At 55.4% G+C, this 15452-nt stretch overlaps 1 protein-coding gene across 10 annotated transcripts in view; it reads right to left on the bottom strand.

The window, feature by feature from the left end:
• The window catches only part of Pla2g6 (phospholipase A2 group VI), a 49208-nt gene that overhangs the window by 12972 nt on the left and 20784 nt on the right, over nt 1-15452 (bottom strand). For 8 of the 10 annotated variants that reach the window (XM_023565330.2, XM_063243734.1, XM_063243738.1 and 5 more), the window contains exons 5-12: nt 14954-15141; nt 14372-14468; nt 13429-13611; nt 9705-9813; nt 8700-8861; nt 7100-7178; nt 5009-5172; nt 3134-3284 (exon numbers count right to left, since the gene is read on the bottom strand). In XM_023565330.2, coding sequence (XP_023421098.1) covers nt 3134-3284; nt 5009-5172; nt 7100-7178; nt 8700-8861; nt 9705-9813; nt 13429-13611; nt 14372-14468; nt 14954-15141 — 1133 coding nt within the window. The remainder of the gene's footprint in view (nt 1-3133; nt 3285-5008; nt 5173-7099; nt 7179-8699; nt 8862-9704; nt 9814-13428; nt 13612-14371; nt 14469-14953; nt 15142-15452) is intronic. The other 2 variants (XM_063243739.1, XM_063243740.1) reach the window with 1 other exon arrangement.

Below are 15452 nucleotides of genomic sequence, written 5' to 3'. Positions count from 1 at the left end.
TTGTTAATCCTCCTATTGGGCCTTGTATTATACACAAATTGGTAAACTATGTCAAAGATCAGGTTCAAACCATAAAGCTTATGATTTTAAAGACACAAGGTTATAAACAGATACCTATGTCTGAAAACCCCATGAGCCAACGATTTGGACCACTGACTAAAATCAGTGGGGAATGCTGTACACTAGCAAAAAGAGCTTCGTTATGTTTGTATTATGACAAAGTACCTGTAACGCCGCCTACTGTTCTATATGTGTTTTTTTTCCCCTCTGGGTGACCTAATTGATATGTTAATCAATGCTCCCCTCTATAAAGAACTGTAAATCCCTGGGAACCTAACCTAATTGATATGTTAATCATTGTTGCCCTCTACAAATAACAGATGTGGTGCTAAAATAAGCTGACAAAAGATTGTTAATTACTGCTAGACTTCTGTCCTCTGCTAAGGGAAACAAAGGTCTTCCTCATTAGCATATTTCCTGATCCACGCCCATAAACCCTTACTTTGTAAACTGTATTATGTACATAAAGGCTGCAAGCTTTGAGGGGGAGACACAGCTTTTGCAAATTCCAACTGCACTGTGTCGCTGGGCCCAGGATAAAATAAATCAGCACTGCTTTTTAAAAATATGTTTTTGCCCCATTTTTTGAACTTGAGTTTAGGGGCTCATTTGTGGATTACAAGACACATGAGAGCCACAAAGCAGGCAGAGCCAGCTATGATGGTGCATGCTTGTAACCCCAGCACTCTGGGAAGCTGAGGCAGGACTGCAAATTTCAACCCAGGCTGGGCAACTTAGCAATTTAGCAAGACCCTGTCTCAAAATAAAACAAATAATAAAACAGGGCTGAGGATACATCTCAGTGGGAAGCCTGGGTTCAATCTCTAATAGTGTACAAAAAAGAAAGTAAACTCATTTTTTGCATAGGACCCCTGCAAAACCCAAACAAAACAGCCTTCAGCACCCATCACAGGCACCGGGAGAAGTCAGCACATCTGGACAGACAGACAGAATCCACCAAAGGGAGGACACTGACAAGCGTGACACAGTGGGGAGAGAATACAGACCCATTCCACTCATGCCCAGAATGGCAGGCCTGAGCCATCCTGTTCCTGATACATCTACGGGGAAACAAATGGTCTAGAAAAGCCTGGAGTCTGCTCCGTGTTTCAGGAGAGGAGCTATGCTCTGGGTGTGGAGGACAGAGTTGTGACAGGGTGGGGCTGATTGCTTTCAGGGTTATGGGGCTATTTTCTTTATAGGTTTATATATATAGTATAAAGATATATATATATATATATATATATCTTTATCCAGATTCACTAATCTGTGCATGTACAGTTTTTTAAAAAAGAGGTCTCACTACGTAATTCAGGCTGGCCTTAAATTTATAGCAATCCTCCAGCCTCAGCATCCTGAATGCTGGGATTACAGGCTTGTGCTACCATGCCCAGATTTGCATATGTACTTTAAAGAATATATGTTCCAGGGGCTGGGGATTTAGCTCAGCAGCATAAGTGCCTGCCTTGCAAGCAGGCAGTCGTGAGTTCGATCCCAGTACCAATAAAAAGGAAAAAGACAAAAAAAAAAAAAAATGAATATATGTTCCATTTTACCATAAGAAAAAATATCTAGAATAAGATTTCTAAAATGTTTTAAATTATCTTTCTCACTTAATAGCTGTTCTTTTTCACTTCCTCTATTTTCCAATTTTTCTTTTTTCTTTTTGGTCTTTTTGAGACGGGATCTCGCTATGCAGTTCAGGCTGGCCTTCAGCTCACTTTGTAGCCCAGGCTAGTCTCAAACTTGCAACAATTCCCTTGCCTCAGCCTCTTGGGTGCTGGGATTATGGTATGCACCACCACAACCGGCTCCAGTTTTTCATAAAACACTGTTTTTTTCCCTAAAATGGAAAAAAAAATAAGAGCTTTCTTATGAAAACAGCCCTGTTATCCTCCTGGCCCTTGAGGGCCTGACTTGCACTGCAGGCCACCTCCCCTGAGTACCTCAACCTCATCCCCTCCCTCCTCTCCAGCCGCCAGCTGTGGCTGCTCTGCAGCAGGCCAGGCTCTCCACAGGCTTGCGAGGGGTGGACGCCTTGCAGAGAAGTGGCTGTGCCACGGCTCCACCAGAACTTCCTGGTGCGGCAGCCCTGGCTGTCCAGGCTCCTGACAGCTGGGTCTCCCTCCTGGCTGGACCTTTCATCTGCCAGCTGCACCCCACAGCCCCTGTGGGAGGTCCCGATGTGAGCTGGATGCAAACAGCCCTGACCAGGCTGGGTGGGTGGCAACAGCATCAGACAAGTATCAGCGGCAACTGTGGCCTTCACTGGAGTGGCTGTGGACACGCACCCTCACCCTCACCCTGGGAACAAGATGTTTCCACTCCAGGCCTCAGGAGGCTGTGCAGACTAAACGAAGCTTCTGCCAGCACAAAGGGCTGAGCTCCTGGGAACTGGCATTTGTGGAAGTGAGGCCCCTACCCACCAAGGAGAGGATGCCCAGAGTACCCCACTACCCCAGGAGCACTGAGCTCACAGAAGGGGATCTCGATCTGACAGCCACCTGAGTGACACCCCTTTCTCAAGCCTGGGATGACGCTCCTGGGCTGTGGGCCCCCACACCAACACCTGGTGCCCACATGACTGGTTGCCCTAAACCCTGCCTTACTTGACAAGTTCAAGTTTGTCTGCCTTAAATTACAGGTACAGGCGCTGTAGTGGTGCACACCTGTAATCCCAGGACGCAGGAGGCTAAAGAAGGAGGATTGCCATGAGTTTGAGGCCAGCCTGAGCTACACAGCGAGTTCAAGGTCAGCCTGAACCACATTGGGAGATCCTACCTCGAAACATAAACACACATTACAGGCACAGCTAAAGCCACCCAACTGAGACCTCCCCAGTGCCGTGTGAGGTGTGAGAAGCAGGTGCTGCGTAACATGCAGCACTGGAGGTGCAGCCTCAGTGCACCCAGCCTCAGAGGAGGGAGGAAGCCCAGGTCCCGGCAGGGGGCAGAGCCAGGCCTTGGGGTCCGCCCCTCCTCTGCTCCCCCACCACCACACAGTCCACCAGAGAAGCCCCTGTAAAAACTGGGAGCTCCAAGGACAGCATGCATGATAGGAACGGGGGGCTTACTTGGGCTTCTTGACATCCGACATCTTGGTGTGCTCCCCAAACTCCCGCTTCAGGAACTCCTCCAGGGGCCCCGACTCGTAAGGCCGAGAGCCCCGGAACACCTCGTCCTTCATGCGGAAGTACACGCCGCGCATGTAGGCCATGGACTTGCCTAGGAAGAAGGGGGGCATTGCTGCAGAGACCAGGGTCACTCCGGGGCCCCTTCAGGGAGAGACCACTCTGTGCATGGGCCAGATGTTGGAGGCCGCAGAGGACAGGGCCATCAAGGGTGGACCCTACCTAAGCCTCCCGCTTGGGCAAGGCCGCTCCCACAGCCCCAGGGCTCTGTGCCTACTCCTGTACTCGTAATTTTGCCTTGTTTTCCTTTTTTAAAAAAAAGGGTTCTGAGAGTGGCAAAGTGTGTGAAACCCAGACCACCCATGAGTCCGCAAAAGGAACAGCCCAGCGCATGTGTGCTTCCTGGCTGCTGAGCTCCCCATGCCAGGGTGTGTAACTGGAGGGCACAAGGTGACTTCCCGACCCCTGCTTCACGCCTGGGAGGTGAAGACTTAGAGGGAGCAGAAGTCCCCAAGGAGGATGCAATGTTTCCAGGGAGGACACGGCAGGGAAAGCCCCGCGTGGACTCTGCACACCAGCCTGACCATGGTGACACCCTCTGGTCCTCAGCTGCTCACCTCACGGCTCTGGGGAGGATCTTCAAACTGAAGCACCTGTCAACATGCTGCTGCTGGTGACCAAGTCCCCTGTGACCTGTGCCTCATGACCCTGCCCACTCCCACAGGGTGCTGCTCTCAGCACCCACATCTCAGCCCCACAGCACCCTGGACTGCCTGGCAAACACCCAGCTGCCTGTGCCCCCAACTGCTCTACCTCTCTAGTGCCAGCACAGGCCTCACCCCCAGGCCCACTGCAATGGCCTCTGGGAGGGGGGACCCTTCCCTGGTACCCCCAATGCTTTGGATCACCAGGAGCCAGGTTGGAAAGTGCTTTGGAGAAAATGCAACCTGACCAGCTCTGGGCAAGAGGTCACCAGGCAGGGACCTGGAGCCTGAGGCCAATCTGGAGACACCCTGAGCACTGAGAAGCTGGCTCCCCAATAGGCCAAGTGTCCTGTCACCTCTGCAGGGCTGGACGGCAGGAAGTGGGCTCAGGGGCCTATGACCTGTCGGACTGGAATCTGAGGGTCAGATCTGGCCCGAGCAAGCTGGGCCACCCTTCCCACCTAGGGCCTTAATTTCTCCTGGCTAACATGCACGCAGACCAAGGCTGTGGCATTCTGGAACACGGTGGCCTCTCCATCTCCAACCCTCCTGCCCCTGCCAACATCCAAGCACTTGTCCCATGTGCAGTGGGTGGCGAGGCCCACCGTGCTGCCTGGCAGAAGCGTGGAGAGGCGGGGTCCAAGCCACTGATGTTTCCTATGCTACCTCTGCCCCTGAGTGTGCAGAGGTACCACCCCATCTTGCTCCTTCCAGCAGAGACCCCAACACCCACAGCCCCCATGAAGGACACACAGGCCCTGTCCTAACCCATCACCCACTCTCTCCTCCTTCCCTCTTTCCCTTTTTTTTTTTTTTTTAAACTTTCTATCGAACTCAGGACCGCCCACTTGCAAGGCAGGTGCTTATGCCGCTGAGCTAAACCCCCAGCTGAGCTAAACCCCCAGCCCTTCCCTTTCTTTTTTGAGACAGGGTCTTTCTATATCATCACAGCTGGTTTTGAACTTGGGCCAGTCCTCCTGCTTCAGCCTCCTGATTGTTGGGATTTCAAGTGTGCACCATCACGGCCAGCTCTACTGCACCCTTTCTACCAAGTTCTACAAAGATGCTCAGCCCCTACCACCCTGCCCTGCCCGCCCCCAGGGGCTGCACTCACTGTGCAGAATGGCCAGGGCCAGGATGCTCCCCGTGCTGGTGCCCGCCACCCAGTCAAAGAGATCCTTGGTGGCCACGCCCGAGGCCTTCTCGATGGCAATGAGAAGCTGGATGATGACCAGGCCTTTCACGCCCCCTCCGTCCAGACAGAGCAGGTGGTCGTGGCTGCAGTGAGCACAGTGGCAGGAATGAGCAAGGTCCCTTGGCTGCCAGCATTCATGCCCCACACTCTCTCAGTCCCTGTCCCAGGCTTCTGCACCCTGGCTGGCATGCAACAGCTGTTGGAGCCCGCTCCGGAGCCCCCCTCCATGCTGTGGGGGTGAGGGAATAAAGCACAGTGATTCAGGGTGTGCGAAGGGAAGGACGGCAGGGCGTCTCGGTGAGCAGGCGCTGTGGACACCCCCGGTGTCTCTGAGGGCAGCAGTACCATCTGGGTCAGTTCCAGGCTTGCCCAGCACAGGTACCTAACGGATGCCTGGGCGGGCAGACAGGCCGGGGGAAGGGAAGGGCAAGGGCTGGTTCCCTACAGCCAGGCCACAACTGGTGGCAAGGGGCCTCCACTCAGGATGGGAGAGGCAGGGAGGAAGCAAGGTCTCTGTGGCCAGGAGCAGGACAGCGCCAGCAGCACTAGCTCTAGGACACTCCCTGCTAAGCATATACGCCCATATCTAGTGAAGGAAGGAAGCCGAGGAGTCAGGACTGGTGCGAAATTACAGAGCAGGTTATGCAGGGCTGGTGCTCTAGGCCAGCTCTAGGCTCTCGCCCCCCCAGGTGGCCAAGCATGCCAGATGCTGCCCGCCTGGAGGCCCCAATAGGGCACCTTCACTGTGCATGCTCAGCCTGCCTTCCAGCCCCTTCTCGTCTCTCCATCCCAGCTGGGCTCACTGCTTCATGAAGCTGGCACCTAGGCCAGCAGGTCCTGCTCCATCCCCACCTTGGGAGGCTGCCACCCCTGCCATGTAAGCAGTCATTCCCAGGCCCCGTCAGGTCTGGCAGTGTCTGGAGGACAGGGCCGGCACTGCTCTGTGCAGTGTCCAGTGGGTACAGACAGCTGATTCACAAAAGAGGCCTGTGCTTTCCACCTCTGCGCCTCCTCCTGGGTACCCAGCTGTCCAGTAGCCCAAGAGGTGGTAGGAAGGCCTGGACAGCCCTGGCATGGAAGCCCAGGTCAGCTGGGTACCCAGCTGGTGGGGCCAGCTGGAGGAGCCAGGACTCACTACATCCTCCCGCAGGCACGGCTGCTTTACCTGGACCCTGTGGTGTGTATTTAAGGGCACACACACTTTCATGCAGGGATACACAGAGCTGCCAAGATAAGGTGCCTCCTGAGCACACACATTGGTGACTAGGGAAATAAGTGGGTTACCAAGGGCTCTGACACCTCAGGCGGGAGGGGGGTGGTGTGAGAAATACGGGTCTGGGGATTGAGCTCAGTGGCATAGGCGCCTGCCTTGCAAGCAGGCAGTCGTGAGTTCGATCCCCGGTACCGATAAAAAGGAAAAAAATAAAGAAGTATGGGTCTGGCTGCCCAGGCCTGGGAGCAGGGGCTGTCTCTGATATGGGAAGATCGTGCTCCTTGCAAGAGTGTGGCAGAGAGGACCTGGGCTGGAAAGACCTTGCTCTGGAGCTTGAAGAGTCAGTCTGCTCTCAAGGCCTCAGGCTTTGCATCTGCAAAGCAAGGTTACTACTCCTCCCTGGGGTGGGTGGCCACTCTGTCCTGAAACTTGCTGCCTTCAATCAGGGGCAGGTTTGGGCCTGCCTAGGGGACAGCTTGGAATCTGCAGAGGACGGTGGGTGGGGAGGCCAGGTGGAGCAGCATCTCTCTCCAAGGGATCCCAGGAACCACACCCTCCTGTATCCCACGCCGAGATTGAGGAAAGAGTGGGGCCTAGACCACCCAGCACTGGTCCTATGCGCTGCTACTGGCTGTCACAAATGAAGGAGCCATCATACCCCCCAGCGGCTTGTTCTCTGCCATCAACTGTGTGCACCGCATATAGCTGCCTTGCAGCGCATGGTAGGTGGCAGCAGAGCCTCTGAGCCCACTCACTGGCAAGGCTCAGCACCGTAGCCCAGCCCTTGTACCACTTACGTCCGCTTCTCGTCCCTCATGGAGCTCAGGAGGAATGGCGGCTTCCGGGCACGGGAGACATGCACAAGGTCCTCCAGCTCTGCGAGGCACAGGGAGGGGCACTAGGCCAGGGAGTCCCTGACCAGTGTCCCCGGGACCCCCAGAACAAATCTGGAGCTGAGTCACCACCCCACTGCCCCCTCATCTGCTCCAGGAGGGGCTCTGTGCTCCAGGGTAAAGCTGAGCCGGAGGCCACATGCTCTGGGAAAAGGAAGTGGGCTGGGGGTGGGGCCACCCTAGGAAGTGCTCCCAGGCTACCTCCCCAACTCCCAGATCCTCAATGTCTTCGTCCTGAAACCCCAGAACTGCCCTGCAGGGTGAGAATCATTACTCCTGACGGTGAGGCAGGCTCCACAGAGGCTCCGAGAGGCTCGTGCCTGTCCAAGGGTACTTAGCCAAAGGACTGGGTGAGGACACTGCTCACTGCTCAGAGCTGAGCTCCATGAACAAAGGGAGACTGTGTCCACGTCCTGGTCCCCAGGCTGAAAACCTCTTTGATGGCCTCTGAGCTCAGGCCCAGCCCCCTACCCCATGCAGCCTTTCTCTGTGCCCAAGGCCCATCACGCCCACCTTCCTGACAAGCAGTATAGCCCCAGGTGCCCAGCCCAGCAGCTCCTATGATTCTGCCCCAACAGCCCACACACCACTGTGAGGAGGCCGAGGCAGCGAGGCGGACAGGCTGCAGGGCAGACTCCCTTGCCAGGCACATGGTCACAGGGTGGGCAGAGAGCGGGAGACCAGCTGGGAGGGGCAGCAGGCAATGCCAGGGAGGGGGAAGGTGCATATGTCTGCGAGTGCAGCCAAAAAGCAGAGGACAGGGCTAATGTGCCGCAGGGCTGAGCTCAGCAGACTCTCTAGGCCTAAGCATTACCCATCAGCCAATGTGCCCCAGGCCCACTGTCCAGCCTGGCTGGGGTGACTGCCTGCCTGTGAAAAGGAAACACAAAGATGGGGGTGGGCAGGGGGAGATGGCTTCTGCTGTGCCTCATGGGAGTGACCCTGGCTTGAGGGGCTGGGGTCTGCCTCCTCCGATTCACCCTCTCTTTTGGGACCCCACTCCCAAACAGCCTCAGTCCCTCGGTGGGTCAGGCCACAGATAGCCCAGAGCAGTGTCCTTGTGTCCAAGGGCACCAGGATGTAAATGCTGATTGCTGGGCTACATGCAAAGAGTTACAGGTCCCTAAATGGGCCAGCAGGGGGCGTGCCAGGCCTCAAGCCGACCGATTCAGCGTGGGCGCTGAAGTCAGAGCTGGGACCGGGTCCTCACAGCACTCCTCAGTGCCTGCGCTGAGCTCCCAGGGGGCGAAAAATCACAAGAGTGCCCATTTCGTGAGTGTCACAGAAATACCCAACCTGAACCCATGCCCAGGGTACCCTCCCAGACCATGACAGACCATGGACCTTTAGCCAGTGAGCCCCGAGGCTGGGATCTGTGAGGTGCTGGCCACCTGCGCGAGCTAATCTCATCTCTTCCCCACTTCATCACCCCACGGGGACTGCGGGGACTGCTCGGGTCCAAGGCCCGGCACAGCTGGAGGCAGGCAGGGAGGAAGTGGCCTACCTAGGCTGCTTAAGCTGATCGCGGGGGGCTGAGCTCTCCCCAGGCAGCAGGGCTGAGACGATGCCACTGAGCTGTTCTCCGTGGGGCCCCCTTGGATGGATGGGACGTTGTAGGTGGCCCCCACGGCTCTTAGCAGAGTCAAGAACGCCCTCCTGGTGACGACTTTCATGGATTGGGGAGACGACACAGGATGGAGACGCTGTGAGCGCCCCTCCCTGCACACGGGCCCGTCCCGGTGACCTGACCGGGCAGCTGACTCCTAGAGGCCTCCTGGGCTCTGGGTAGGGGCTGGGGCCGAGTGTGGGACACGGCCAGGGGCTGAGGGTAGAGTCATCACCCCACCCGTTTTGTGGGGAATGCTTTCTGTCCTCCTCTAGTCAAGGAAGCAGGGCTCCCACTTCCACGGTTGGCTGTTCTCGACCTGCCGAGTGGACAGCTCCTTTCAGCGTTTGACAGGGATGCATCAGCCGGCGGGCACTCATCCCACTTACTGCACGGGACGGCATGTGCACACGGCCCGGTACTCACAAAGGGCACAGCCCGCAGTAACCCCCAAAACCCTCCGAAGGGGCTCCAGGACTCTACACAAGGATCCGCTCCTTCCAGCTCTGAACCCAGGCTCGCGGCAAGGGACAGCGCATGCGCAGGCACATGCGTGTCACACACAGAGCGCATGCACAGGGCTCGTGCAATGAGGCACATGCAGCAAACTCAAGGCTGTCCTGCCACTGCCCACCCTGTCCCCACCCCTTCTGGGAGCCTGAACCCCCAAGGCGGGTAGGTGCATGGAAGAGGCCCTGGCTGAGGAAGCATTGGGTGAGTTGCATCGGCTGCTCAGGGAAGGTCTCTGGGAAGGTCTGGGAAGGTCTCTGCCTCTCGAGTCCTGTGCTCCTGCCACTCTCCACATGGACAGGCCAGCAACTGATGGCTGGGGCTCCTCTCATCCCCAGGCCTGCACCCACGCCACCTCCACCAGACTCTGGTGTCAGAAGGGGGAGCACATACGTTTGCCGTTCTTGGAGGCTATGAAGGCAGGAGTCTCCCCACAGTCATTCGGGGTGTCCACATCTGCCCCAAACACAATGAGAGCCTTCGCCATCTCCACGCTGTCTCTCTGTTGGACATGGAGGGGAAAAGGTTGCAACAGCTCAGGAAAATGGACAGAAACGGACCCCTGCTCATCAGCTAACTCAGTGGGCTACTCAGCAGCCAGAGGAGGGACACTGGGGCTCCCCTGTTCCCCATCTGCAGTTTGAACTTGGGTTTGTAGGCCCAAGCCTGAAAAATGGGCTTCAAAGTATCCCTGGGTAAGGGTTTAAGAATCCAGGCAGAGCCGGCCATGGTGGTGTACACCTGTAATCCCAGCACTCAGGAGGCTGAGGCAGGAGGATCACCATGAGTTTGAGGCCAGCCTGGGCTACATAGAGAGTTCAAGGCCAGCCTGAACCACATAGCAAGACCCTGACCAAAAAAAGAAGATGGAGGAGGAGGGGCACGGGAAGAGGAGGAGGGAAAAGAGAAGGGGAGGAGGAGGGGAAGAGGGAGAAGAATCCAGTTAAAAAGTAGAGGTACTTGAGTTCAATCCCCAATACAAAAAAAAATAGTAGAGGCACTCATGCAGCTCCTCCTCTAAGAAAGCAATGGGCTCTTAACCCTAATCCAGGGCTCTATGACATAGGCTTCCAGGAGGCACAGGGTGTGTGAGGACTGGGAAGGCTGTCCTGTCCTGCCCTCCCAGTCTGAGAAACTGAGCACCCACACTGCTGATGGCAGCAGTCAAGGGCAGGTCCCTTTCACAGAGCGTGGTGCACGGGGCTTCTGGGCAGTGGCAGGGCTGGTGGGGCTGCATAGGGTAAACCAGAAGACTGGCCACCTGGAAATCTGCGCTCTGGTCCTGTCACTCTCCTGGTTCTGGTGCTGGGTCTAGAATGGGGTTCCCCAATCAAGCCATGCTGCCTTAGGATTTATAGGGGCACAGGTACATATGCGTGTGTTGGTCACTACTTCTGTACTTACTTTGGGGTTTCCTTTCATCTGTGGCATTAATTCACGACTTGGGTAGTCATACAGCATTGACTTTCAGACACTTGAGTATGTTTCCAAAAAAGCCAACTTGAAAAAGTCACCGAATAGCAATGGTAAAGTGGTCCATGAATGCGCTCCATGGGTGCAAATGACCAGACCCTGGGAGCCAGCACCAGAGCAGCAATCCTCAAAGCAAGCTCTGCTGGGCCCCTGAGCCCATGAGCAGCGTCGAGGTCTGTGAGGCTAGAACCATTTTCACACAAGTGCTACCATGAGCTCTGTCTGAACCGCGTCGACATTTGCACTGGTGGTGCCAAAGCACTCATGGGCAAAACTGCTGCTGCCTCGGCTCTGATCCAGACAGCAGCACCCAAGCGCCGGCCCTTTCTTCCTTGCTACATACTCATTTCTAAAAAGTCAGTTTCACTTAAAAATGCCTTTGAAGAGCCAGACATGGAGGCACATGCTTGTAATCCCAGCCACCTGTGAGGCTGAGGCAGGAGGATTTTGAGTTTGAGGCCACCCTGGGCAACTCAGCAAAATCTTATCTCAAAATTAAGAAGACGGGAGATGTACCTTCGTGATACAGCAACTGCCTCGAATGCATGAGGCCCTCCGTTCACAAAAGACATCAAGAAAACAAAAGCCTGGACGAAGCAGTGAGAGTCACACAGGTGTGAGCTGCCAGCACAGGACCTGCGTGTTCACAGACACCTTTGTACTGGACAGAATGACCAACAGACGGGCTAGGAGCGCTCGGCCTCAGGTGTTCAGGAGACATTTTTTCCAAAACCAATGCAGTGAGCTTGCTTCTTCAAGAAAAACTGTCAGTATCCTTTGGCCATGGCAAAATTCAAACTTTTAAGCAAAAATTAAACTTCTAGAAAAGCTACATATGCCATGATGTAATTGAGAACTTCCCCCAAATCAGAAGATTTTTCTAAAGAGGTGGGTGCAGAGATTTACAAATGTGGGTTTCTGAAACAAAGCTGGCTGGGTGTGGTGGTGTACACCTGTAATTCCAGCACTTGGGATTGCTGTGAGTTTGACGCCGGTCTGGGTTACAAACGAGTTCAAGACCAGCCTCAACTGCATAGTGAGACCCTGTCTCAAACAGACAAAAAAGAAAAAAAGGAAAAAGAAAAGAAAAAGAAACACAGCTGAGCTGTCCCTAATCTGAAAAATCTGAAATGCTCCAAAATCTGAACTGGGACTCAGAAGGTTTCAGACTTGGGAGCATTTTGAGTTTTCAGATTAGGGATGCCTAAAGGGTAGCGTCTATGCACTCATTCCAAAATCCAAAAACCTGAAATCTGAAACACTTCTGGCCCCAAGTGTCACAGATCAGAGGTTCTCAACCTGTACTCTATAATGAAACACCAACTTGCTACAAAAGCGCGCAGGGCAGAAGAGCCCTGCGAAGTCCAAGAGACGCCAGCAGACAATCACGTGACAGGAGTGTGAAAGGTCATGCAGACACAACAACCAGGGCATCCAAAACTGCCACTGTTGCCAGGTGTGGTGGCACAGGCCAATAGTTCTAGCACTCTGGGAGGCTGGGGCAGGAAAATGGGGAGTTTGAGCCCAGTCTGGGCAACCTCAAGAGTTAAGCAAACTGTCTTCAAAACAAAAACAAACAGAAAGATATTGTTCTTTAAAGGGGCTGGGACTGTAGCACAGTACCAAAGCCCAGTACTAAAAGAAAAGCAAAGTCCCCCCAGCGTCAGCTCTTGGTGTCCCTCTCCTCGCAGCTTCCAACTGCACAGCACCCGCCGCTGAGGAAGTAAGCGGAGGAGGAGAGCCGTGTTTTCCGTGAAGCCGGCATGAAAAAGATTCACAGAAACGGAAAACGAAGCCAACTCCTCTCATTCATCACTTAGTTTTGTTTTTTTAAAATAAAGTTTTTTTTTTCATGGGCTTGGCTTACCATTGTTATATTAAATAAATTAATAAATACTTTGAAATACCTTACTTTAAATTTCTGTAACGGTAAATCTACCTACATGAAGCCCCTATGAACCAAACATCTCATATCTGCAGTATTCAAAGTAGACAGGGACCAGATGGGGCCGAAAGTCAGAGCCTTCCGAGGGCCGGGTCAGTGCTCAGATTGCCCCGGGCCTATTTATAGTTTCAGCCTCTGGGAGCAGCAATGTCTCCACCGCGACCTTTGCTATGGAACAGGACGTCTCTCAGTTTGTCCTGACACTAACTTCTTCCAGAGTCCCAGGGGTCCCCTCCTGGTCTCTGACACGGACTTGCTACGCAGTGTATGTCCATGTGGTGGGCACGCAGTGCCTGCCCCTCCTGGAAATACTCTGCACTGTAGCTGTCTAAGCAGGCGGCAGAAGCTCGAAGGGCAGCACCTACACTTGAGACAGCCGGCAAGCGTCCTGTGGGCCACCATGGCTGTCCTGCTCAAAGAACGGCTCTGCTGCCCAGGGGCTTGCAGTGTCCCAGGGAAACAGAAGTCATCGAGGGAAGCACTCTTCCCTGGGTGGAAGGGAAGGAGCCCTGACAGCAGAGGGGACGTCCCCCCACCCAGGTACTGCGCACACTGCCAGTCATCCTCTTGGGACACAGAAACGGAGGCTGACGGGCGCTGTTTCACGCCCAGGGCCACAGTCTCCAGCCAGAGCTGACTTCCTGCTCACACCACCTGGGGGCCGCACTGGGGACTAGCAGGGCAGATGGGGGTGCTCACCGACATGGCCAGGTGCAGCGGGGTGTTGCCGTTCTCGCCACGTGCACCCGCGTTGGCCCCATGGGTCAGCAGCACCATGACGCAGTCGAAGCGGTTGCGCATCACCGCCACGTGCAGGGCCGTGTTCCCCAAGGTGCTGGTGCTGTCCACGTCACAGCCCCGCTTCAGCAGCATGCGGGCCATCTGAGGGGCACAGGCCAGGCAGTCCAGGTGGGCCCGCAGGGAGCAGCAGGCATGGCCTGCAGAGCCTGGGCACTGCCACTTTCTCCCTGAGCAGCCTTCAGTGCCAGGCTCTGGAAAGCTCCAGCAATGGGAGTATGGGGACAGAACCCAGATCTGGGGGTGCTTGAGATTCTTGCCCAAGACCCATCAGCACCCCAGGAATTGGAAGACAAAAAGCCAAAGATGTGCTGACTGATTTGAGAGGCTTCTGATCCTTTCCTGGAGGAAACAGTGCCCCACGCCTTCTTGCAAAGGCAGCCTGGGCCCCGTCCGGAAATGCCCCATGCCCTGAGACCTCCCCTGGGACCCTGCAGGGGCTGGTACTTCCTCCTTCCTGGCCTCAGGATCTTGGGGGCACTCAGTGCACCAGTGAGCTCAGCTTAGGGATGCGCTCAGAGGCCCAGCCAGGTCCCCATGCATGCGAGGACAGCCAGACCCCCTTACGGCCAGGGCCATCACCATGCCCTCTTTTGTCTGAGAGGCACATTAGCATTTATATAGAATTTTCTCTTTCACTACCTTGCTGACACCACAGCACCTCTGAAGCCAGGCCACAGGAGCCTGTGCATGGACAAAGGGACTGAGGCACAAAGGCAGAGGAGCAATGTCACCCAGGAAGCTCCAAGTGCAATCCACAGAGTCTTCAAGGGTCCCCTGCCCACAGGCACCCAGGACACAGGGCCCTGGGCCTCTCTGCCCCTCTTCCACAGACTTCTCCCACCTCTGCGTTCTTGGCCCAGTGCAGGGGGCTGGCCCCATAGCGAGGGTCTCTGCTGTGAATCTGGCTGCTGTCCGTGCCAACGATCATCTCAGCACACCTGGGGAGAGAGGGGGCAGTAAGGAGAGGCTGGACTCACCTGCTGGGTAGGGGGAGGGTTCACCTGCAAATGAGGTGCAACCAAACCAGCCAGCTGGCCGGGTGGCGATGTGCACATCTGTAACTGCAGTGTCTGAGAGGCTGAGGCAGGAAGACTATAGTTTGAACCCAGCCTTGGCGAGTTACCGATTTCGTGAGACCCTGTCTCAAAATAAAAAAGTAAAAAAAGGTGGGGCTGCAGCTCAGTGGGAGAGCCCTGGGCTCAATGCCCAGGACCACAAAACCAAGGCCAAAATACAGAAATGTGTACATTAAAAAGCTGCTGCACATCACAGGAGACAATAAAAAAGGTGAAGAGGCAATGTAATCTCTGGGGAAAGCCTGCAAACTCCACAGCAACGCATGACATCACTGAACAGTGGGCAGAGGACCTGGGCATGCGGCTGCAGAGTGGGACCAGGACAGGGGCCGAGGCAGTGTCCTTACCCCTTCTGGGAGAACTTCATGGCCATGTGGATGGGGTAGCCGCTTGGCGCCACCACGTTGCAGCGCGCGTTGCACAGCAGCAGCGTGCGCACCATCTCCTCCTTCCCCAGCTGGCAGGCCAGGTGCAGCGGCGTCAGCCCCTGGTGGTTGGCCTGGTTCAGCCCGGAGGACGCGTTCTTCCCTAGGAGCTGACAGTGGATGTGGGTGGGCCGAGCCCCACCGAGAAAGCCCTGCATGCCCCTCCCTGACCCACTGGGCCACCTCTCTCTGGGGACCAAAGGAAAGGGAGGCTTGATGCCATAGTGACATCGGTGAGGACGGAGTGCCAGGGAGAGGGCAGGAAGAACTGAGGACACCAGTGTGGACAGGGACAGGGATGCTGTTCCAGCATGACTGTGGCTCCTATGAAAATTTCTGTCAAGAAATTTAAACCAGGTTTGGTGGCGCACACTGTAATCCCAGCACTCTGGAGGCTGAGGCAGGAGAACCACCATGAGTT

Source organism: Cavia porcellus, unplaced genomic scaffold (assembly GCF_034190915.1).
Source record: "Cavia porcellus strain 051 isolate PalLab524CR breed Dunkin Hartley unplaced genomic scaffold, mCavPor4.1 scaffold_40, whole genome shotgun sequence".
Lineage (NCBI taxonomy): Eukaryota > Metazoa > Chordata > Mammalia > Rodentia > Caviidae > Cavia > Cavia porcellus.
The sequence above is the reverse complement of the archived record's forward strand: the minus strand, read 5'-3'. Positions and strand labels throughout refer to the sequence as shown.